We start from the raw sequence: 26663 nt of genomic DNA, 5'->3' as shown, positions 1-26663 counted from the left end.
AATGTGCACTGCTATGTCCTTCTCACAACTGAATTTCCAGAAAATTCCTATCTGAAAATCCATTCTGGCATAGCGTACGAAGACCACACTTAAATCTGTCATTGCAGAAGGGTTATGAGTCACCATTTTTACGAAAATTAGTTTTGTATGGGATATGTATGCGGAAAGGCAGTGCAGCCATCCCGCGTCCAGGATAGCTGACGTTAAGATATCCCGACTAGATGTCAGGGTTCATTATTTTTGTACGTGCGGCATTAGTACGCCTTTCTGTTTTCGTAAAAAATTTTATTAGAGTTCTCGTGGGATTCAAACAGCGCAGATACGCTATGTAAATCTATCTATCATTGGAATTGATGGACGTCTCCCGTATCATGAAATTGCAAGAAAATGGATAATTCTACAGCTTAAATCTAAGTTGATCTTTGTTACTATGGAAAACATCAATAACACATCAAATTAACATTAATTAATGTTGTTTATTCAAGAAAGTAAGAATTAAGTGGATGAGAAAGGTAAAATGTGAGAATTAATTTTAAAATTTGATTAATATTCATTCTTCTCATATTTAATAATTAGGGAACAGATTTATATGTACTAATAATTATTGAAATATATACATATATATTTATTTTTATTAAAATATGGAATTATATATGGACTTAAAATTACACATATTTAATATCGAAGTTCAAAGAAGCTAAACAAAGTAGATCTACTGTACATGCAACATAATGTTGCACTTCTCTTTTTATATATTTGAAGAACACACAATCTTTTATTCCCTGTTACCAAAACAATGGATTACAAAATGTTCTTTTAAGTGCTGGAAAGTAAATCTTCTATTATCTCTAAGGATAGATTTATATTGACTGAAACTGCGTTCAACATCGGAAGAGTTAATGGGGGCATAATACAACTTCACATTATCTGCTGTGGTTAAATCCAATGTTAATTTTACACTTAAATCTCCACACAGCATTGCAGCAACCTTTGTCATTTCTTCATATCCAGGGTTCTTAGAAAGTACAGTGGCCATCTTCATATTTGCTACATCTGCAACTTTACCTGTACCACGATTTAGTTGTTCCACAGTTTTATTCACAATTTCACAACTTTCAGAAAGTGAGGGATGGGAGTTTTGGAGCCTTTTCAGTGTTTTTGTGATGCATGAAAAATTATGCTGAATGTAACATAAGTCGTTTCTCACACTTGTATCGCAGACAACTGTTTTCGTGGCTTCAATTGAGGCTGCATCTTCAGAGTCCATGGCATGCAGAACGTTCTTAATACAGTCTATATATTCAACCGCTTGCAGCCACGTACCCCACCTAGTTAGAATCGGCTTAGGTGGCAATGGAATCTCTGGGTACATTTCTTTCAAAAGATGAACTCTTCTGTGGGCTTTGAGAGAAACTTTTTTCACTGGGGAAATCAATGAATCTACTTTGGGGTAACTGCCTCTTACAACATGTTAAATGAGTCATCTTAGGATATAGAACACATAATGCTTCTCTGGCTTTTATCATATAAGGTTATCACACTTTTCTAGAACATCACAGTGTAAGAGAATCCGTTACAGTAATCTTCGCTTAACAAATCAATGATTATGTTGCCAATTAGCCTCTCTTCTTTGTCTGTTGTCTCATCAGTGGAAACCCAAATTGGACCGTCTTTAATCTCTTGCCTTATCTTCCGAACAGTTTCATCGTATATGGCTGAACAGTACGTTTTCTTAATGTTGACTCATCCGGGATGGATCGTTCAGTATATTTCTCGAGGAATTCCCTGAAGCACTGATTCTTCAAAGGTATGTCAGCAGAGATGAGAGCACGGCAGAGATCGGTGTTGAACTCGGGCGTTACACTGGAAGTTGCTGGTTGTGTCAGAAACAACTGTCTCTGCTTGGAATCTCGTTTGTTAGCCTGGTGTTTACTGATGGTTATGAATTTCATGTTTTTGGTCCGTATTGAACTGAGAATAATATACAAGTAATAATAATAACAACGTAAACGTTTCCACCTTTTCAATACCAAGATTATAAATTACACGGTACTAGTTTCGACCCATCTAGGGGTCATCATCAGCCGTATTGGAGCAAAGATCACTTTTGGTGAAATCCTAAGAGAATGTTATTTTAAAGAATAACAAGTGAAATGAGATATTATGGTAAAAGTTAATAATACAAGGAATATACATACTAGGAGGTTTTTAACAAAGAATAAAGTCTAAATGGGGTGTTGTAAAAATTATAATCATGGAAATCAGTAAGTTCTTGTATTGAAATGACATATATAAAATTACATATGGCTTAGGAAGAGGGCTTAAGGTGGGGCTGAAGGGTGCGGGAGAAAGTGTAATTGTCTTGGAAAAATACCTTTGATTAAATTTAGGATTGAGTTTAGGTTGGCTGCATTATTGTTTCTGAGGAAAGTGATAAATAGATCGAAGAGTATGTTGGGTTTCTCTGAGATTTCATTGAGATTGTGACTGGCATTAAAGTATTGGTCTAGGTGTATGTAGTAATTTTCCATTATGTTGAGTAAAGGGCCCTTGTTTGCTAATACGAGGATGTCCATGTCTTGTTCAATATTGGTGAAATTATGGTTGTAATCCTGCATGTGTTGGCCGATGGCTGAAAACCTGTTGTATTTTATTGCGTTAGTGTGCTCGTGGTATCTGATAATGAAGTTTCTCCCGGTTTGCCCGATGTAGGTTTTTTTGACAGGTGGTACATTTGATCCTATAAACTCCTGATTTTAGAAAACTGCTGGTCTTGTTGATGTGTGAAGTATTGTATAAAATGTTCATGTTCTTACTGTTGGTTTTGAAGGCTATTTTAACGCCTCGTTTCTTAAAGATGTTGGTTAACTTGTAGATATCATTGTTGAACGTGAAGGTATTGAAAAGGTGGAAACGTTTACGTTGTTATTATTATTACTTGTATATTATTCTCAGTTCAATACGGACCAAAAACATGAAATTCATAACCATCAATGATGTAGCTTACCAGGCAAAACAGAAAGCCTTTCAATATCTAGGCCTAAAATTAAAGATAGCCAAATTACGCAAAGACATCGATTTCCTAAAGCAATGTATATCACTTAACTTGACACCTAATTTTCTAAGAAGCAATAAAAAGAAACATCGGACTTCACCTCAAACCATCAAAACTCAAAACAAAACAAACAAAATATGGTTAAGAGACGAAATTAAATTCTTGTACAGGAAGAAATCTTTTTTGAATCAGAAATTATACGACACTCACCTCGCAGCGACTAAACTACTTTCAAACGCACAATGGACACTATTCTATCAAGAAGTAGAGAACAAATTATTCTACGAACTAGCCAAAAAACAGTCAAATTTGGAGAATAAACTCAACAGGCTAAAAAACTGCCAACTACATAACCAACAAACTAGAAACTCCAATAGTAACACGTTCGATCGTACGCAGTTTCATCCAGCTGTTGTGAATCTGTCTAACACGCCCTTAAGTGAAAGTGAACACTTAACTTTATCCAAAGGACCGAAACACAACTGGCCAAACTTGAACAGCCTCAACATAGCTGCTACTATGATCACAGAATCAGAGCTAGCCATCAGCAAAATGCCGGAAGACACGCAAAATGAGGTTAGAACCGATGTTAAAAGGAAACTGACTGATATCCTCCCCAATTTAACCAACCCCGCAAATAACCTCAATAATAGAGAAAAAAAAAATTGCTGAACAAAAGCGCATATACGCCCTCAAGAAGAAAATTAAAGACAACGAACTCATCGTAACCAAAGCTGACAAAGGCAATGCAACAGTTATCATGGATAAAAAAGTATATATTGAAAAAACAAAAAACTTTTTCACAGACAGCTCATTTTCCATAATCAAAAAAGACCCCACCCAAAAAATTCAAAAACTACTTAAACAAACTCTTAAAAACACTTCATTTTTATTTACCGAACAGGAAAAATCCAAACTCATACATATGAACCCAGGACTCCCCACTGCTAAAGCTCTTCCTAAAATTCACAAAACCGGAATTCCCATCCGGCCAATTATCAACTATAGACCGAGCCCCTTATACAAAATATCACAATTCATCCAATGTTTCTTAAGAAAAAATTATCAATTCTTATCCAAAAAGTCTATTAAAAACACATCTGAGCTAGTAGAAAAACTAAACAAGTTCAATTTGCAACCGGATCACTCCATCCACTCTTTCGATATTGTAAACATGTACCCAAGCATACAAGTATCAAAATTAATCCCGATAATTATAAACAATTTAAACAAAAACAGCCACTTAAGCAAACTAGAGATACAAGACTTTATCACAATATTAAAACTTATCATCGACAATAACTTCTTCACTTTTGACAATGTCATTTATCAACAAAATGGTTTGGCAATGGGGTCACCGGCCTCAGGTATCTTAGCAGAAATATACCTGGACTTCCTCGAATACACCAAAATTGACAACGAATTCGAAAACATTCTCTTTTGGGCCAGATATGTCGACGATGTCTTTGTAATCATGAATGAGAAATCAATTAACGCACCCACCACCCTCTTAAGACTCAACAATATTGATCCTCATATCAAATTCACACTAGAATCCGAATCAAATCAAAAAATCAACTTTCTAGATTTAACCATCACTAGAAACTCAGATTCTTTCAGTTACAAAATTTTCAGAAAACCCACTCAAACAGCCTCCACCATTCGCCAAGATTCAGTGCACCCCCAGTCCCACAAACGAGCCACATACAACAGCCTAGTTCACCGAGCCTTCAGCATACCTATGTCCAATAAAGATCTAAAAAACGAACTCAACACAATCCGCGGTATCGCAAAATTCAACGGCTTCAGCAATCATTTTATAGAAAGGATAATCAATAAACACAAACATCGCCCAAAAACTACCCTCAAAAAAGAAATAACCAAACCTCTAACATTTTCCACCTTCACGTTCAACAATGATATCTACAAGTTAACCAACATCTTTAAGAAACGAGGCGTTAAAATAGCCTTCAAAACCAACAGTAAGAACATGAACATTTTATACAATACTTCACACATCAACAAGACCAGCAGTTTTCTAAAATCAGGAGTTTATAGGATCAAATGTACCACCTGTCAAAAAACCTACATCGGGCAAACCGGGAGAAACTTCATTATCAGATACCACGAGCACACTAACGCAATAAAATACAACAGGTTTTCAGCCATCGGCCAACACATGCAGGATTACAACCATAATTTCACCAATATTGAACAAGACATGGACATCCTCGTATTAGCAAACAAGGGCCCTTTACTCAACATAATGGAAAATTACTACATACACCTAGACCAATACTTTAATGCCAGTCACAATCTCAATGAAATCTCAGAGAAACCCAACATACTCTTCGATCTATTTATCACTTTCCTCAGAAACAATAATGCAGCCAACCTAAACTCAATCCTAAATTTAATCAAAGGTATTTTTCCAAGACAATTACACTTTCTCCCGCACCCTTCAGCCCCACCTTAAGCCCTCTTCCTAAGCCATATGTAATTTTATATATGTCATTTCAATACAAGAACTTACTGATTTCCATGATTATAATGTTTACAACACCCCATTTAGACTTTATTCTTTGTTAAAAACCTCCTAGTATGTATATTCCTTGTATTATTAACTTTTACCATAATATCTCATTTCACTTGTTATTCTTTAAAATAACATTCTCTTAGGATTTCACCAAAAGTGATCTTTGCTCCAATACGGCTGATGATGACCCCTAGATGGGTCGAAACTAGTACCGTGTAATTTATAATTTTGGTATTGAAAAGGTGGAAACGTTTACGTTGTTATTATTATTACTTGTATATTATGGTGTTTACTGGTTGAAACGTGCTGTTGCACAAGGAACCTTTGAGCAGATGTCTCTGTTCAATGTCACAAATTTCAAAATAATATCTTACTGTCAGTTGATAAACCATCTTTAAATTCTGATACGTCACTTTTCAATTTTAAACTGGTTGACTGAGCTACTTTAGGCATATTGTAACAACGTTGTCTTCAATGAACATCAGTATACAACTGCTCACACTGAATGTACAAGAACACTATGATCCGTCTCACTGCTAATTCAAACTGTGAATGACTGAACTGGATGGAGTTACGAAGCAATCAAAGGAAATGCCAGAATTACGAACTACTCCGGAAACCACTAGCATATCGTCGGTGAACGAGATTTCCCTAGTTACAACATTATGGCACAGACACAGTCGGTGTAATGTAATGCAGCTTATCAGTGCTGTAAGTGTGATTCAGATAGTCACGGTACTGACCGGCTGATCTCCACCACTTCCGGGCTCAACCCCTCTCTTTCTTCACACTGCTTATCAGCTTATTTTATCAGCCCAGACGTGGACAGGCGTGATAATGACCTGCACACCAGTTAAAATATTAATTTTTCAAATATAGATTTTAAATTTATTTCTCCATTATTGAGAGGACTGCTAATTTAATATAATTTAATACTTTTTAGCTGAAATATGGACTATATTGATTTTAATGATGAAGAATATGGAACATATGTGCTAAACTCCAAAATATGGAAAACGAATACTCCATTTTTCAACTCCACATGTCATGATTCATAAAGATAATGCAAATTACAATTAATTTTAGCTTCCTAAAGAGATATGTATTTACATACAGGGTCTTTATTTATGCTTGGCAAGGACTTTCTCGCTCGAGCTTGGCCGCCAGTGACGGTTCAGTTGCCGACTACCGCATGTGTGTATGTACGGCAGAGTACGGTGCTCAAAATCATTATCATGCATTTATCATGTATTTTACCATTTTCACAGTTTATGCTGAAAATGTTCCCCATGCACTGCCAAACATAATTGGCATCTCCTAATGAAGTTTTCGGTTACTCTACCAAGTTCTTCAGCACTGATGGATGCAGTTGCAGCTCTTATATTGTCTTTAAGTTCATCTAGTGTGCGAGGGTTGTTCCCATAAGTTACATTTTTTTAACATTCCCCACAAATAAAAATCACATGCTGTTAAATTTGGGCTACGAGGGGGCCACATATTTTTACTTATGATCCTCGTACCAAACACGAATCATTAAGGAGATAACGACCTTTACGTCTATTTTTTATTGTTTACTGAACCTGTACGTTTGAATCTCTTGGCCAATTGTTTTATTGTCCGATTGATAGGAATGGGTCTCCCTGGAATTTTTGCTCAAAACTTTTGTCTTGTCCTAGCGCATGATTTTCTGCACTTACTGTAAATATTGTGCAGATATACACGTTCATGTAACAAATATTTCACATACATTACAGCACTGTACACAATCGCAATAAAACACTATACAGTACACGCTAGCTGCCGGTAGCGGCCTGTTATCGGCAGTCAAGGTCGAGCGAGAAAGTCCATACATTGTCATTATAGACTGTTATGCCTTTCAGCGTTCAGTCTGCAAGCCTCTGTGAGTTTACTAAACGTCGCCACAATCCTCGATTTGCAACTAGTGTTGTGGCTTCATTTAGTTCTATGCCTCTTATCTTTAAATCGTTAGAAACTGAGTCTAACCATCGTCGTCTTGGTCTACCTCTACTTCTCTTACCCTCCATAAGAGTCCATTATTCTCCTAGGTAACCTATCCTCCTCCATTCGCTTCACATGATCCCACCACCGAAGCCGGTTTATGTGTACAGCTTCATCCATAGAGTTCATTCCTAAATTAGCCTTTATCTCCTCATTCCGAGTACCCTCCTGCCATTGTTCCCACCTGTTTGTACCAGCAGTCATTCTTGCTACTTTCATGTCTGTTACTTCTAACTTATGAATAAGATATCCTGAGTCCACCCAGCTTTGGCTCCCGTAAAGCAAAGTTGGTCTGAAAACAGACCGATGTAAAGATAGTTTCGTCTGGGAGCTGACTTCCTTCTTACAGAATACTGTCGATTGCAACTGCGAGCTCACTGTATTAGCTTTACGACACCTTGATTATCTCGCTCACTATATTACCCTCCTGGGAGAAAACGCAACCTAAATACTTTAAATTATTGACCTGTTCTAGCTTTGTATCACCAATCTGACATTCAATTCTGTTGAATTTCTTACCTACTGACATCAATTTAGTCTTCGAGAGGCTAATTTCCATACCATACTCATGGTACCTATCTTCATGTTTCAAGATATTACACTGCAGACTTTCGGCACAATCTGCCATTAAGACCAAGTCGTCAGCATAGGCCAGACTGCTTACTGCATTTCCACTTAACTGAATACCTCCCTGCCATTTTATACCTTTCAGCAGATGATCCATGTAAACTACGAACAGCAAAGGTGAAAGATTACAGCTTTGTGTAACTCCTGTAAGTATCCTGAACCAAGAACTCATTCTACCATCAATTCTCACTGAAGCCCAATTGTCATCATAAATGCCTTTGATTGATTTTAATAATCTACCTTTAATTCCATAGTCCCCCATTATAGCCAACATTTTTTCCCTCAGTACCCTGTCGTATGTTTTCTCTAGATCTACGAAACATAAACACAACTGCCTATTCCTCTCGTTGCATTTTTCAATTACCTGGCGCATACTGAAAATCTGATCCAGACAGCCTCTCTGTGGTCTGAAACCACACTGGTTTTCATCCAACTTCCTCTCAATGACTGATCGCACCCTCCCTTCCAAGATGCCAGTGAATACTTTGCCTGGTATACTAATCAATGAGATGCCTCGATAGTTGTTGCAATCCTTCCTGTTCCCTTGCTTATAGATAGGTGCAATTACTGCTTTTGTCCAATCTGAAGGTATCTTACCAACACTCCATGCTAACCTTACTGCTCTATGAAACCATTTCATCCCTGCCTTCCCACAATGCTTCACCACTTCAGGTCTAATTTCATCTATTCCTGCTGCTTTATGACAATGGAGTTTATTTACCATCCTTTCCACTTTGTCAAGCATAATTTCGCCAACATCATTTTCCTCCTCCCCATGAGCTTGGTTGTTCGCAACACCACCAGGATGATTTCCTTTTACATTGAGAAGATGTTCAAAATATTCTCTCCACCTCTCCAGTAATTCCATGGGATCTATTAAGAGTTCACCTGAATTACTCAAAACACTGTTATTTCCTTTTTCCCTCCCTTCCTAAGATTCTTTATTACTGTCCAGAAAGGTTTCCCTGCTGCTTGACCTAGCCTTTCCAAGTTGTTACCAAAATCTTCCCATGACTTCTTTTTGGATTCAACAACTATTTGTTTCGCTCTGTTTCTTTCATCTACGTACAAATCCCTGCCTGCCTCGGCCCTTGTTTGGAGCCATTTCGGATAAGATTTCTTTTTACGTTTACAAGATGCTCTCACTTCATCATTCCACCAAGATGTTTGCCTTTTCCCATCTTTACAAATAGTTGTTCCTAGGCATTCCCTTGCTGTTTCTACTACAGCATCCCTGTATGCCACCCATTCACTTTCTATATCCTGAACCTGCTTACTGTCTACTGTTCGAAACATCTCACTAATCATATCCTACTTCTAATTTCCTCTTCCTGGAGATTTTCTACCCTTATTCGTTTGCAGACACATTTCACCTTCTCTACCCTAGGCCTAGAGATACTCAGTTCACTACAGATCAGATAGTGGTCTGTATCATCGAAAAATCCCTTATGGATCTGGTACCCCTAGCCTCCCATGTGTGGCGAATAGCCTTATGCTTGAAGAATGTATTCGTAACTGCTAAAGCCATACTAGCCCAGAAGTCCAGCAAATGCTTCCCATTCCCATTGGCTTCCATATCTTCCCCACATTTACCAATCACCCTTTTGTATCCCTCAGTTCCATTCCCAACTCTCGCATTGAAATCGCCCTTTAGCACTAGTCTCCTTGCTGTTGACGCTGACCATGATGTCACTCAATGCTTCATAAAACTTGTCAACTTCGTTCTCATCTGCGCCCTCACATGGTGAACTAGAATGGAGACAGTTCTAGTCCTAATTCCTTCAACTGACAAATCTACCCACATCATTTGCTCATTTACGTGCCTAACAGGAACTATGTTGCATGCTATGGTATTCCTGATATAGAGCCCTACCCCAGACTCTGTCCTTCCCTTTCTAACACCCGTCAAGTACACTTTATAATCTCCTGTCTCTTCCTCGTTATCTTCCCTTACCTGAATATCACTTACTCCTAGCACATGCAGATGCATCCTCTTTCCTGACTCAGCCAGTTCTACTTTCTTCTATAAGCCCCATTAATATTGATAGCTCCCCATCGAATTCCATTTCGTTCGCCAAGTTGTTTCCAAGGAGTCCCTCTCCTGTCAAATGGGAGTTGAACTCCGTTACTCCCATAGGGCCAAGGCTTGCTTAAAATGTTCTGAGCTCGGTAAATTCATGAAGCAGGATGTTTTCCTACTTGCACATAGTCCAAGTGAGGATCTCTCCTCTAACAGGTTGTGTACCCCCGGTGAATTGTATAGTCCTAGCCACCTGAGCGCAAGGAGGGCCATGACTCGGAACATGTCAGAGATGCGCACTCCATTCCATAGCAACTGGTATCCCGACTACTTACTAGGCCATGGTTCACAAACTAGGACGTGACTACAGTAACCCACACCATGAACCATCCTTGGCAAGCATAAATAAAGACCCTGTATAAATCCGTTCCCTTTTAATAATCGTCTGTGGTCATATAATCGGCATCAGTTAAGCTATTTGGCTACTTGCCTCCCCTATCTTTCACTATTTTTTCAATATATATCACAATTGAAATGGATCATTAATTATATCCAATAAAATATCCATTAAACATATATTTATTGCATCTTGACATGGGAAATTTTTGGTCGTATTGATGTAAAGGATCTTTTTGTACATATATCGTTTGTGGTTCAAGAATCACCTAAATCGCATCATATTTCCTTAATTTACATTAGTTTTCATTTACTTTGCTTAGGACAAGTTTTGTTAATACAGGATTGATATTTCATTTCGTAGCATTTCAATATACTGTAAGCTTCTGGAAAAGGTAAGTTTCTCACTCAACAACATAAATCTGCTTCTATTCAATTTAAAAATACTATGTTAACCATCATACTTTTTATCAATTCATTTTAATGTAAATAATCATTGGATGTTTTTAACAAGATAAGATTCTCAAATGTGACCAAATATATTAATAAATGACCTAATGTGAGAGTTATTCTAATCACCTTGCCTAGGGGAAATTTTTCTGAAGACACTATATAGTATCTACTCTCAATATTTATCACACAATATGATAGTAATTATCCATGTTAATTTCCATTATGCCATCATTATTTTGGAAAGATTGGATTTTAAAATAGTAATATTAAGTTAAAATATCCAAGTGCATAGCAAATTATTCTTATAAGAATTCCTTTTTGATGATCTCGACCTACAATGACAGTCCATAAGTATATGTATGTACTAGCAGTTAGCCACGGCTTCGCTCGCATTGTTTTCGTAATTTGATGAAAGTAATCGTTCCTCGGTACTGTAGTAAGACGTCAGAAAATCCCCAAGTATAAAATCTCCCTGAACAATTGAGTTTCTTTTACCCCTGAAACTCTGTTAACCACGTTTGTAGTATTGCCTTTTGGGGCTAAGATGTCCATGCGACATAGAACTGTACATGTGAGAAACAGTCTTCTCAAGTCGGAAGAAAACCATCTTTCTTTATTTGTAAAGGAGATTCCAAATACCTATTTCCACTTCTGTAACATACTCAGTGATTGAGATATAAGTACCCTCATGAAAAATAATTAAACTCTTTTTTTTTCACCCCCCCGTTAAGTGCCTTTTCCGAAAACAAAAAAATGTGTTTATTTTTAAAGAAGATTAAAAATACCAACTTTCACGACTGTAACTTCAGTTTCCGAGATATGAGTATCCTCATAAACAGAATTTAACTGCTTCTCTACTTATTTTCATCCACCCCACCCCCTTAAGTCTATTTTTCAAAAACAAGAGATACGCGTTTCCTTATTTTTAATGGAGATTCCAAATACCAATTTTCACGTCTATAACATCTTTAGTTTTTTAGACTAAGTATCCTCATACAAATAATTCAACTAATTTTTCAATTCATTCAACCTCTTTAAGTGGACTTTTCGAAAATAGAGGAAAACTCGTTTCTTTATTTTGAAAATAGGTTCCAAGTATAAATTTTAATATCTGTAACATCTTCAGTTTTTTGATATAAGCATTCTCATAAAATTTTAAACCCCTCTTTCACCCCCTGCTTTAAGTTGTTACCCCTCCAAAAATGTCTATATCTTTATTTTTAAAGGATTCCAAATACCAATTTTATGACTGTAACCTTCAGTTTTGAGATATGAGAAACACCATAAAAATTCAATTTTTTCACTTCCTTTCACCCTCCCCTTAAGTGAATTTTCCAAAAACAGAAAAATACGTGGGTTATGTGAATAATGTTGATCCACGAATATCACTGTAATATTTGTCACAAATGGAAGATAATAATTGATTTTGCTCAAATAAAGTCTCAAATCGGAGGTTGTACCGTCGTAACTAGCAAGAAATATGTATACGTATTTACTGGCTGTAAATAGGACTGCATGTTGTTGCATTCCGCTGCTTGCACCGTCATTTGTTTCTTTCTTGAGGTCCAGGGCTGGCACCGATGAGTGGGAGTGCGCGTACTTTGTTAAAAGAAAAATAGCATGCATGATCCCTGGACCAGTACATATATATATATATATATTAAAAGGAAAATAGCATGGTCCCTGGACCAATAAATCGTTTAATGAATCAGTTAGTGCACGTGAAGTGACAGCCCATCAAATTACATTGAATGTACAAACTACAGTACATATTTACAATTCACACAGTTTACCTCTTTCGCACAGCAAAACCCACAAGATTATCATGTCAATTGAAGTGGACTATGAACGCATCAATCTAAACATGCTGTTAGAATATCATAGAATAGGATAGAATGAAAGTTTTGAAAAAGAATCATTAAAAGTGGAGCTTTAAGGGCAGATATGACAATTATTTGACCTTCATTCTTTTACAATTAGTGTTTGCTCTGAGAGAAAAACTTAAAAACTAATTTTCTTATTCTTATCCAGTACAGTACATGTTTTCGATGAAATGTAAGTAAGTAGCACAGAGGAAAAAGAAGACTGTGCAAGTAACTGTCCAAAAACCATCTTGAGTGAGAGATATAAAACAAACATTATTTACCCATAAAAGAACAGATTCCTTCGAAATGACAGATATTTTCATTCATGCATTATTTATTTACCATAAACCTTTACAGTATCTATGGAAGGCTGGGGGAAAAGGACAGGCCCCCCTACACGTAGTGCCCCCTGAACTTTTAAATAATTACCTACATCCTAAACTTCAGTCATATACACTATTTACAGGTAAAGTAACAAAGTGTAGTCTAATATAAACATATTTCTCATTTTTACAACCTTTCACTCCCTCGTTCATTCTTCCACATGTTCTCATACATTTTCTCACCACATATGCTTCCTAACGTAACATATTTACATTTCTACATTTTGTTCTAAAGCTGCGCTGAACGAGCAAAGAAACCTAGTTTGTAGGACTCAGTTCGTGCAAAGGAGGGTATAAGATACACCCCTTTGCCTCTGCAAACGGAGCTGTAGGATAAGGAGAGTAGAGGGCATGGTGAATGGCCCCTGTGAGGGATTTGGGTGAGAAGGTGATGTCGCTTTGTTTACACAAAGGGGCGATTGACAGGAGGGACGACAGGCAGCTGTTCTGGTTAATTAGTCTTTCAGCGCGACGTTGGATTCCTTCTAGTTTGTGAAGGTTAGCTGCAGTGATAGGGTGACAGGCAGGCAGACCATACGTTAGTATAGATCTCACTAGTTTCTATAAAATACTTTCCTGCCTTGTCAATACTTTACATATTTTATTATACCGAATTCCCATACATCTTTCGAGAGCCATTTTCTCTCTTCATCAGCGGTGCCAAAACATCGATAATCTTTGGACTTGGTACATTGTAACAGATATACTGTCAACACAACAGTTATATATAAAAATCTTGAAATTGTTAAAAATATATATATATATTTTTTGTGTTTCAACTTACTATGTCAATTTATTACAGACTTAAATTTTCAAATCATAAAATGGATATCTATTAAATTAGTCAACTATATGCTAAAATTTTAATCTGCTCTGCCTTTTGAAATTGCATCCTTATTACATCTAAAAAGAACTAAAATGTTTCTTTGTGTCTAAGTTTACATTTATTGTTTTTATAAATAAATAATACCTATTAAGTCAGTATGGTTCATGGTGAGGGTTACTGTAGTCACGTCCTAGTTCGTGAACCATGGGCAACGGCTGAGTGGCCAAGTAAGTTGTCCTGAGAGTCGGAATACCAGTTGCTATGGAATGGGAGTGGGCATCTCGACATATTCTGAGTCATGGCCCTCCTTGTGCTCAGGCGGCTAGGACTATACAATTCACCGGTGGTCCATAACTCGTTAGAGGAGAGATCCTCACTTGGACTGTGTGCAAGTAGGGTAGCATCCTGCTTCATGTATTTACCAAGCTCAGAACATTTTAAGCAAGCCTCCTTAGAAACAACTTGGCGAACGAAATGGAATTTGATGGCAAGCTATTAATATTAATGGGGCTTATGCAAGAAATAAAGTAGAACTGGCTGAGTCAGCAAAGTGGTTGCATCTGGATGTGCTAGGCATAAGTGATATTCCGGTAAGGGGGAGATAACGATGAAGATAGATTGTAATTTGTACTTGACGGGTGTTAGAAAGGGAAGGGCAGAGTTACCATTGCATGCAACATAGTTTCTGTTCGGCACGTAAATGAGCGAATGATGTGGGTAGATTTGTCAGTTGAAGGAATTAGGACTAGAATTGTCTCTGTGTATTCACCATGTGAGGGTGCAGATGAGGATGAAGTAGACAAGGTTTATGAAGCATTGAGTGACATCGTGGTCAGGGTCAACAGCAAGGATAGAATAGTGCTAATGGGTGATTTCAATGCGAGAGTTGGGAATAGAACTGAAGGATACGAAAGGGTGACTGGTAAATGTGGGGAAGATATGGAAGCTAATGGGAATGGGAAGCATTTGCTGGACGTCTGTGCTGGTATGGGTTTAGCTGTTACAAATACATTCTTCAAACATTAGGTTATTCCCCGCTACACATGGGAGGCTAGGGGTACTAGATTTATAATAGACTATATCTTAACCGACATCGAATTCAGGAAATCTGTTAGGAATGTACGAGTTTTTCGGGGATTTTTCGATGATACAGACCACTATCTGATCTGTAGTGAACTAAGTATCTCTAGACCTAGGGTAGAGAAAGTGAAATCTGTCTGCAAACGAATAAGGGTAGAAAATCTCCCGGACGAGGAAATTAGACAGAAGTACATGGATATGATTAGTGAGAAGTTTTGAACAGTAGACAGTAAGCAGGTTCAGGATATAGAAGTGAATGGGTGGCATACAGGGATGCTGTAGTAGAAACAACTAGGGAATGCCTAGGAACAACTGTGTGTAAAGATGGGAAAAGGCGAACAACTTGATGGAATGATGAAGTGAGAGCATCTTGTAAACGTAAGAAAGGGCTTATCAGAAATGCTCCAAACAAGGGCCGAGGCAGGCAGGGATTTGTACGTAGATGAAAGAAACCGAGCGAAACAAATAGTTGTTGAATCCAAATAGAAGTTGCGGGAAGATTTTGGTAACAACCTGGAGAGGCTAGGTCAAGCAGCAGGGAAACCTTTCTGGACAGTAATAAAAGATCTTGGGAAGGGAGGGAAAAAGGAAATAACAGTGTTTTGAGTAATTCAGGTGAACTTATAATAGATCCCAGGGAATCACTGGAGAGGTGGAGGGAATATTTTGAACATCTCAATTTTTAAAGGAAATCATCCTGGTGGTGTTGTGAACCGCCAAGCTCATGGGGAGGAGGAAGATGATGTTGGTGAAATTACACTTGTGGAAGTGGAAATGATGGCAAATAAAGTCCATTGTCATAAAGCAGCAGGAATAGATGAAATTAGACCTGAAATGGTGAAGTCTAGTGGGAAGGCAGGGATGAAATGGATTCATAGAGTAGTAAAATTAGCATGGAGTGTTTGGTAAGGTGCCTTCAGATTGGACAAAAGCAGTAATTGCTCCTATCTATGAGCAAGGGAACAGGAAGGATTGCAACAACTATTGAGGTATCTCATTGATTAGTATACCAGGCAAAGGAATCACTGGCATCTTGGAAGGGAGGGTGCGATCAATCGTTGAGAGGAAGTTGGATGAAAACCAGTGTGGTTTCAGACCACAAAGAGGCTGTCAGGATCAGATTTTCAGTATGCGCCAGGTAATTGAAAAATGCTACGAGAGGAATAGACAGTTGTTTGTTTCGTAGATCTAGAGAAAGCATATGGCAGGGTACCGAGGGAAAAGATGTTCGCTATACTGGGGGACTATGGAATTAAAGGTAGATTATTAAAATCAATCAAAGGCATTTATTTTGACAATTGGGCTTCAGTGAGAATTGTTGGTAGAATGAGTTCTTGGTTCAGGGTGCTTATAGGGGTTAGACAAGGCTTTAATTTTTCACCTTTGCTGTTCGTAGTTTACATGGATCATCTGCTGAAAGGTATAAAATGGCAGGGAGGTATCGAGTTAGGTGGAAATGTAGTAAGTAGTCTGGCCTATGCTGACGACTTGGTCTTAATGGCAGATTGTGCCGAAAGCCTGCAGTCTAACATCTCGGAACTTGAAAATAGGTGCAATGAGTATGGTATGAAAATTAGCCTCTTGAAGACTAAATTGATGTCAGTAGGTAAGAAATTCAACAGAATTAAATGTCAGATTGGTGATACAAAGCTAGAACAGGTCGATAATTTCAAGTATTAAGGTTGTGTTCCCCAGGATGGTAATATAGTGAGATAGAATCAAGGTGTAGTAAAGCTAATACAGTGAGCTTGCAGTTGTGATCAATGGTATTGTGTAAGAAGTCCTTGTCCTTGTCAGCCACTTACACGCTATTTACACCACAACTCCTACCGTATCGCAGTCTTTTGCTACAATGCCATGACCAAACCTCTCCAAATTATGATTAAAAAGTAATGTGTGTAGACGGACACTTCCTGCTCATATATTAGTAACTTTCATTTAGCATCATAAAATAATTCATACTGCACTATAATAGGATCTGTCTACAGTGAGGAATACTGTATTGTGATTCAAAGAACATTAAAGTTTACGACTGAAAATATTGACATTGTCCCTATGTTAGACTTCAAACAATGGTGGCCTGTTCATTGTAAGAAGACATATCCTTCAATTTCAAGCATGGTCAAAATTCCCAAGGAAAAAAAAAAAAAAAAAATTCTCCTTTCAAGTGAATGGCTTTTGAATTCCACGCTCATATACCTGGCCAAGTGGTCACAGAAGAATTCATTGATGGTCTTCTGAAGAAATGCTTCCATCTTCTTCATAACCAAACCCCGTGATACAATATCCCTGAAGGGCCATGGCTTACCAAGCAACCACTGTTCAGCCCAAAGGCCTGCAGATTGCGAGGTGTCGTGTGGTCAGTTCTACGATTCCTGTTGGCTGTTATTCTTGACCGGGGCCGACAGCTCACCATCAGGTAGCTTCGCAATTGTAACCACGTAGGCTGAGTGTACCTCGAACCGGCTGTCAGATACGGGTAAAAATCTCTGACTTGGCCAGAAATCAAACCAGCGGCCTCTGGGTAAGGGGCAGTCACACTAAACTTACCGTGCGGGGTCTGAATCCTCTTAATATCAACGTGAAACCTACACTTCCTATAGAACTTGTAAATCTATCAAGTAAAGTGTCAATTGATATCAAGAAAATAGAGGACATATTAAAAGTAAGACAGTAAATTGTTTCAGAATATGTAAAGTTTTATGAAGAAACAGCTAATTCCAAACACGAGGCCCTTAGCAGAGCCCTGGCATTGTTTACACTTATGTTTACATCCCTCACTTTCATCTGTCCTCTCCGACCTCCCTTGGTCAACTTGTCTCTTTCGGACCCCAGTGCTATTACGTTGCGAGGGCTAGGGAGTCTTCAATTTTCATGCCCATTGTGGCCCTTGTCTTTCATTGACAGATACCTTCATTTCTCAAAGTTTCTGATCCCTTATTATTATTATTATTATTATTATTATTATTTTCTCTCTGATTAGTGTTTTATAGACGATGGTTGCCTAGTTGTACTTCCTCTTAAAACAGTCATCTCCACTACCATCTCCAGTAGGTCACCTATTCCACCCGTGACTTAGTGATCGTAATACATTGAAAGGGGACAATAATACATAAATACTTTTTTTGTTTTTATACTGTATTTGTTCTGTTGTATTTCTCTACCATATTTAATTGTATTTCTCTGCTTAGGAGCTGTTGTTCTGCTCTACAATTAATAAATAATGTTTAAATGTGATGTACATAGTTATTGGAGACTTGTTTAAAAATGGAGGTGTAATATTTTAAAATTCTCTCCCTAGGCACTTTTCCCAAATGGCTGGAAGATATTCCTTACCTGCTCGGAGACCACAAATGGACTGGGATCCCATGCATGAAGATTATTACGATCCCAATTTTAACAATTACAATTTTGGACCGGGTTCCAGGATGGACTTAAGTCTTCAGCCGTGGAATCCTAGGTGAGACACATTATGTGGTATATTAGTCTTTTAGAATAATTTATTGTTGAGGTGCAAATGTTTGTGGTTTTCTTGTTCCTAGTTTTCATTTAGTAAAAGAATTTTATATTTCAGTAACTTAGTGCTTACAGTTAGACTGTGCCATTTTCCTATATTTTATGGAATAGCTTGTATTGTATTAGGATTTTCATGTTCAGTTTTGTTTCACAGTAGGCATAGTTACTTACGATCATTTCTGTTATGTCATTTAATAACTTGCTACCTTCTGGTGTAATATTGCTTGAAGTAATCTGAGCCTTAGGGCTGAGGACTGAACATACATACAGAGGGGTTTTAGCCATGATTTGTCATTTTCGCATGAATTATAAATATAACTCTTATTTTTCCTCCAAAATTAATATCTACCAAACAACTATAACTTTGATCTAAGATGTACGGTAATTGTCACTGAACCGTAGACAATCCAAATAGTCCAACTCCTTGGCTAAATGGTCAACATTGAAGTCTTCGGTTCAGAGTTTCCTGGTTTTATTCCCGGCCGGGTTGGGGATTTTAATTGCGTGTGATAAATTATTCTGAATCAGGGACTAGTTGCTTGTATTCGTCCTAACATACTCCTCTTCATATTCAGACAGTACATCACAGAAACCTGCAATAGTGGTAACATCCCTCCAGATTGGGTTGGAGTCAGGAATGGCATCCGCCCGTAAAACAGGACCAAATCCACATGTATTTAACGTAAGAAATTTCGTTATTCCGTATTGAACTAAGAATTACAAATAAACAAAGTTTTGGTATTTCCACCTATTCAATACAAAATTTAATGCTGTTATTCAACTACATCATTTATAGAATTATACAGAACTAGTTTCAACACATTATAGTGTCATCCTCAGCTGTTATTGAAAAATAGGCATACATAAAATTCATAATATGACTTAAAGTAATGGGTGTGGAAAAACTATTTAAAACTGTTTTGAAAATATTAACACATTAAAAACAGAACAAGTAAAAAACTTGCAAGTCAGTTATTAAAAGAGTTCAATAAGGTCTTCTTATAAACAGCCGGTTGCGATGTTCTTGAATTTGTGCTCTTGATAAAATGCTGTGTTTCATTCATGTGTTTAATGCAGCAGTATCATAAAAGTTGTGAGGGCTTGCAATTTTGAGTTTATGTCCTAGGCTTATGAGGTGGAAAACATTCAGATGGCTTCTTAAGATCTTACTAGAGCATATGTATCTTAGTTCAATATGGAACCTGTAATGAAATGAAATGCCGTTATAAAACCTATGTTGGAATTATCTGAGTGTGTACAACCTGAATGATGATGAAATGTATTTAGAGGGGGGGGGGAGAGACTCACCTCAAACCGCCGTAGGACGAACCTCCTGTTAGCCACACGCTATGACCGGCGAGACAGCACTGAGTGTGTGTTCGCAGTCGGACGATGTAAGGAGGGGGGAGTAGGGGCGGGCCGAGGCGGCGCATGTGGGGAGAATCAGGTGGGCGTGGGCTGCAGAACGAATACTGTTGCGTATTATACGTAAGATTAAATTCTTATTTGGAATCTGGACTTTATTAAGAAATGTTATCAAAGTCGAAAAGGACTTTCGGAGTTTCAGAAATATCATTGAGATTAAGATTGGCATTAAAGTATTGTTCTATATGAATGTAGCATAATTCCGTAGTGTCGAGTAATGGTCCTTTACTCAAAGATTCTGGTATTTGGATATCCTGTTCCAAATTTGTAAAATTATGTTTTAAATCATGTATACGTTTTTGACATTGGAATTCTAACAGCACGATCTACTAGGCTGAAATAAGTGGCTCTTTTATGGGCTTGTGGGTGTATGGAGTCATGCCTTATGGTTACGCTGGTTTGTGTTGTCTTCCTATAGATGCTGAAAGAAAATGACAGGGCTGTCTCTTAATATATAAATCCAAATAGTTAATTGATCCTTTATTTTCAGTCTCCAAGGTAAACTTGATGTGTGGGTCTATGTCATTGAGTTTATGTAAAGTGGTCTTAGCATCTACTAGCCTTTCGTCTAACACTACGAATACGTCGTCTACATACCTAGACCAATAGTGTATATTGTTGAACGTGTTCATGTTATTAATCGCGGAACCTTCCAAAAAATCCATATAAATTTCTGCAAGTATCGCTGAGGCGGGAGACCCCATGGAAAGCCCGTTTTGTTTATAAAAGGTGTTGTCGAAAATGAAATAATTGTTGTTGATTAACAACTTTAATAAACTCATAAAGTCCTGTATCTCTAGTTCACTAAGGTGACTAAGTTTTTATATTTTTATAAATGATCGGTATTATCTTACTGGTATTAACACTTGGGAACATGTTGACCACGTCGAACGAATGTATTGTGTGATGTGGTTGTAGTTCAAAGTTACTCAAATTATTAACTAATTCAATGGTATTCTTAATTGATTTATTAGCACTAAATCTATAATGTTGTTTTAGAAATTTCTGAGTGAACTGTGCTACTTTGTAAAAAGGACTTGGTCTGTAATTAATTATCGGTCTAATGGGGATTCCGGTCTTGTGGATTTTTGGAAGGGCTTTTACTGTTGGAAGCTCTGGGTTCATGTTAATTCATTTGGTTTTTTCTTGTTCTGTAAGTAGAAAATTTGTTTTCTTTAGTGTTTGTTTTAATTGTTTTTGAAGTATCTGTGTTGGGTCTTTCTTAGTCACTGTGAAAGTCTTATCTTCAAAAAATGTTTTAGTTTTTTGAATGTAATCCGTCTTGTGCATGATAACTATTGTATTACCTTTATCTGCCTTGGCAGCAATAAGTTCTTCATCTGTAATCTTCTTTTAAGTATCTATGATACCATGAACCTACTACGCTGGCGTAGCAGGGGGAGAGGTGATACTCCCATGTGGCGTGTCCCATGTGGCGGATAGGGGGTTCTAACCGGCTTGCCGGTGGACTTGAGGGAAATAAAATACCTCTCGTGGACCAAACACACTACCCCCTGCGGGTGGGGAAGCACATGTATAGTCCTCTCCGTGTAAGGACGTACCCTAAGGGTGCAACCTTATCCTTTCTCCCCTGTAATATTAAGGTATCGATTTATAGTTACTTTTCTTGCTGTTGGGTATTTTGCAGGTCTTTTTCAGTGTCGGTAACCATACAGTTTAGGGACCCTACTTGCCGATACGACGTCTTACATTAACCGTTAATCTGGCACGTTGGCAACGTTCAATCACTGTTCTAGCATGAATTGCGTGTTGCCACTGCATCGCCGTTAAAGTCACTAGTGATACATTTGCGAGAATATTTAAAGCATATTTTCTTTTTCTGTGGGATTGTAAATCTATTTGGCTAATACCAAGTAAGTAGAATTGTGGCATGTTCGGATAATGCATTTATTAACATTGTTTGCGTGAAATGATTAAAGTGCTCAAGTACGTCAGCCTCATGTCTAGATCTACCGGTACACGAAATAACTCTTGCGGGACGAAATTTTGGCAGTAGAACTTATAACATTATTATTTTCAAATCCGCAGTGAACTTGAAACCTGACCTAATTTCCGTTCACGGAGCTTGGCACATTAGTATTCCTATATGTTTCCTGATAAGCTTGAAGATATAACCAGCCTGCAGGCTGAAAATATGCCCAATAATTTCTCTCCTTACTGGTTACCGGTGTTGAAGAGAGAAGGAAATGTTTGCGCAAAAGAAAGGGAAGTCATTGGATGTCTGGAACTTTCTAAAATCACATTGCAAAGACTTATTAAATAAATTGCATCGTTTAACATGCCCCTCTTGTCAAGAATATGGTTATAGTATGCCTAGTGTATATCAAAATAAAGACGGATAATTTGAGTGAGAAAGTGTGTTTATTTCCTTAATTCCTCATTGAGCGTGGAAATCGACGAGATATTCATAATTATCTTGATTTATTTGATCTTATCTTTTATCATTTACTAGGGTAGGGAAACATTGATTATCGGTGTTTCCTACATTGAGGTTAGTTTGTTATGGTTATGTCTGGTGATTTTAATGTGTAACCAGGCAGGTTGGCAGCAGTGATCAGCCATTACAAAAAAGAGAAAAGAAGAGCATCGGGTGGCGATATTTACTTTCTGGGGTATTTCCTTACGTGGAAATTACTATAGAATACACCCGCGGTATCCTCTGCCTGCAGAGTCAACTAAAAGGGGTGACCTAGGCACGGACATTGATTGCGGTCTGGTATAATGTGTTGGACCACCGAGCTCGATGGCTGCAGTTGCTTAAGTGCGGCCAGTATCCAGTATTTGGGAGATAGTAGGTTCGAACCCCACTGTCGGCAGCCCTCTTGCTCTTCCCCTGCGAAGGAGAATTCATGCCCCCCATCTGGGGTGTATGAGTCTGCGCCAGGAGGTACTCCTGCTCCCAAACCTGCTCGCTCCTCGTAGGGGACCTGCTCGCCCCTGAAAAACGTCAAAGTTCTGGGTGGGACCCTTGCCATCTGTTGATGACGGGATGGATGTCTCGCTGTCCTCTACATCTACGTAGATATGATGTAGATGTAGATATTGTTTAGGCTTGCGAGCGTTTTGTCGCTCATAACCTAACACTCCTTTTATATTCCACACTATGGCACTGTTACAGTGGAATTGTAACGGTTATGACAGGCATCTTGCTGAGTTACTTCAGATCATTAGTGAATACGCAGCGAGTATAGTGTGTATTCAGGTGACCAACTTCAGACCTGGTCATCATACGGTCTTGAGAAATTTCAGACTATACTCGACAGAACGATACTATGCTCACTGGGCTTCCGTTGGGGTTGGCATTTTTGTACGTTCTGATACCTACAGCGAAGAGGTTCCATGAAGAACCCCTCTTGAGGCTGTAGCTGTTCGTGTTCCACTGCCTGTCATAGCAACAGTGTGTAATGTTTATTTTCCACCAGGCCAGCATCTTAACATAAATGATGTCGCTGATCTTATAGATCAGCTACCACCTGCCTTCCTCTTATTGGGCGATTTTAACGCCCATCACCCCATGTGGGGTTCTGCGACGCCTTGCCCCCGGGGAAGAGAGCTGGAAACATTAGTGACAGAGCTGAATTTATGTCTTTTGAACACAGGGGAACCAACTCACTTTAGTGTACGTTACGGCACATATTCTCGCATAGACGTAAGTCTATGCAGCCAAACGTTGGTTCCACTGTTTCTGTGGAATACACGCGTTCTCTGTGACAGTGAGCATTTTCCCACCATCCTTACTTTGTTGGAACATAAATCCGTCGAGGCTCCCCCACGATGGATTCTTAAACATACTGATTGGCCAAAGTACACATCACTAGCTGTCTTTAATGACGATATCAGGCTGACTGTCGGCGAGGAAATAACTTACATCACCCAAGTTATTCTTGCGGCTGCTGAGGAGTACATTCCGTTCTTCTCGGGGACTCCTCGCCGAAAACTCGTTCCTTGGTTTAACGAAGGAATAGCAGCAGCCATCAAAGAACGCCGTCGCGCTCTTAAGCGTTGCCGTAGACAGCCTACTGTGGCCAACTTGCTCGTAAGATGTGTATTGTTTAATGTAACGCCTTGTGTAATATAAATGTCTACGTGCTAGCCTATTTCCCACATTTTGGCTGAAGGTGACGCCAAACAACGTCGAAACTAGTTCCAAGTGTAAATATATGTTGTAAATAAACTATAACATTTTTGTATTGAAAAGGTGGACCCTTTTAAGTTTCTCTATGACGTCACATACGCCATCATCTCAAGTGTGGACTAAGCTTCGATGGATTTCGGGTATCCAAGGATCATCTCCTGTACCGGGATTTTCCATGGCAGGCAGTGTCGCCACTGACCATCTTGCGATTGCTAACCATCTAGCTAGTCATTTTGCGGATGTATCTGGTTTCGGGAATTACCATCCTGATTTCCTCGCTCTGAAGCAGGAGGCAGAACGTCATCACCTTAGTTTTGCCACCCAAGCTTCAGAGGACTACAACGTGCCCTTTATGGAGTGGGAACTCCGCAGCGCCTAGCGCTTTGCAAGGTCATGTCTCCTGGACCGGACAACACCCATAACCAGATGTTGAAACACCTTAGTGATGATAGCCTTCTATATCTCCTTCGTGTGTTCAACCGAATCTGGATAGAGGGTGATTTTCAGTCTCAGTGGCGAGGGGGCATAGTCATTCCTGTCCTTTAGCCTGACAAAGATCCTAAGTATGCAGGTAGTTACAGACCAATTTGTCTTACAAACTGCCTGTGTAAGCTATTGGAGAGGATGGTAAATCGCCGACTCGTGTGGTCTCTGGAGAAACAAGGACTCTTGTCCGAGTACCAATGTGGTTTTCGAGGTGCTCGATCCACTACTGACAACTTGGTACGCCTGGAGAGCTCTATTCAGGATGCGTTTCTCCGCAAACAGCACTTGGTAGCTGTTTTCTTTGACTTGGAGAAGGCCTACAACACCACATGGCGATATGGCATCCTTTCTGTCCTGCATCGAAGGTAACTTGCCAGTGTTTATTGTGAATTTTGTGTCCCTCCGTCTATTCCATGTCCGAGTAGGGTGGACATATTCGCAATACTACGTTCAAGAAAATGGAGTCCCACGGGGATCGGTCCTTAGTGTCAATCTGTTCGCGATTGCCATATACGGAATTGTCGCTGCTGCTGGTCCAGCAGTAATACCGTCCCTATATGTGGACGATTTTGCTCTGCACTATAGCGCGTGCAGTATGGCAGTCACAGAGCGACAGTTACAGCAAGCTATTAAGAGGGTGGAGCAGTGGACCTTAGAACATGGCTTTCGGTTTTCTGCCGCAAAGACCTCTGTTGTCCACTTCTGTCGTCAACATACTCTTCACCCACATCCTGAGCTTTATTTAGGAAATGTCGTTCTTCCGGTTGTTGACACTTACAGATTTCTTGGGCTCCTTTTTGACAGTAAATTATCGTGGGAGCCACATGTGCGGCAGTTAAAAGTGCAATGCACTAAGAAGCTTAATATCTTGAAGTTTCTTAGCAGCACTTTTTGGGGGGGCTGACCGCACGGTGCTCCTACGATTCTATAGGGCACATATTTTATCTCGGCTAGACTACGGCAGTGCAGCATATGGCTCGGCAAGACCAAGCATTCTTCTGAAGTTAAACAGCATCCACCACGGCAGTGTTAGGTTGGCGACGGGAGCTTTTCGTACAAGCCCCATTGCCAGCCTACTCACTGAGCCTTTTGTGCCGCCTCTACACCTGAGGCGCCAGCAAATGCTTTTTTCGTATGCTGGAAATTTGCGACAGATGCCTCTTCATCCAAGCTATCCTTGCGTGTTCAACAATGGCAACCATTTGCTGTACGCTGCTTGCCCTCGAGCAACGCGGCCGGTTGGGATACGTTTGGATAGCAGTTACGAATTGTTTGACGTACCTTCGGTTCCTTGCCTGTCAGACAACCAAGTGGGGTACATCCGTGGGTCGTACGACGACCTGAAATAATCCTGGATCTGCACACTGGCCCAAAGGAAAACACGGACCATTCGATTTATCGGAGGCTCTTCCGGTGCGTTGTTTGCCGCAATCCAGGTTCAGTCATCGTTTACACGGATGGTTCAAGGACAGATACGAAGGTGGGCTGTGCGTTCGTTGTCGATAATGATAGGTTCCTTTTTGCTCTCCCGGAAACCTGTAGTGTGTATACAGCAGAGCTCTGTGCTATCTGTAGAGCTCCGCGGTACGCACTGTACAATGAGTAATATCAATATAATTGTCCGTTAATGGACATAATAAATTTTCCAGCTAACTCATTCTTGGTTGCCTGCGTTTCGACCTCGTGTGCTAAGTTACGCTTGTTGGGACTTAGCACACCACCCAAGACGCAAGGCCAGTGCATACCGTGGAGGCCACTGCACAGGCTACTTGAAGCCACCAGCAGTGCCAGCCTGTGCCACCAGCCTGAGCAGTTGCCTC

At 39.1% G+C, this 26663-nt stretch overlaps 1 protein-coding gene across 1 annotated transcript in view; it reads left to right on the top strand.

Annotated features, from left to right (window-relative positions):
• vret (vreteno) overlaps positions 1–26663 on the top strand; it is a 392221-nt gene that overhangs the window by 2815 nt on the left and 362743 nt on the right. The window contains exon 2 of the mRNA XM_068225072.1: positions 18562–18720. Coding sequence (XP_068081173.1) covers positions 18562–18720 — 159 coding nt within the window. The remainder of the gene's footprint in view (positions 1–18561; positions 18721–26663) is intronic.

The sequence above is a fragment of the Anabrus simplex genome, chromosome 1 (assembly GCF_040414725.1).
Source record: "Anabrus simplex isolate iqAnaSimp1 chromosome 1, ASM4041472v1, whole genome shotgun sequence".
Lineage (NCBI taxonomy): Eukaryota > Metazoa > Arthropoda > Insecta > Orthoptera > Tettigoniidae > Anabrus > Anabrus simplex.
Note: the sequence above shows the minus strand (reverse complement) of the source record. Positions and strands in the feature narration are given on the sequence as shown.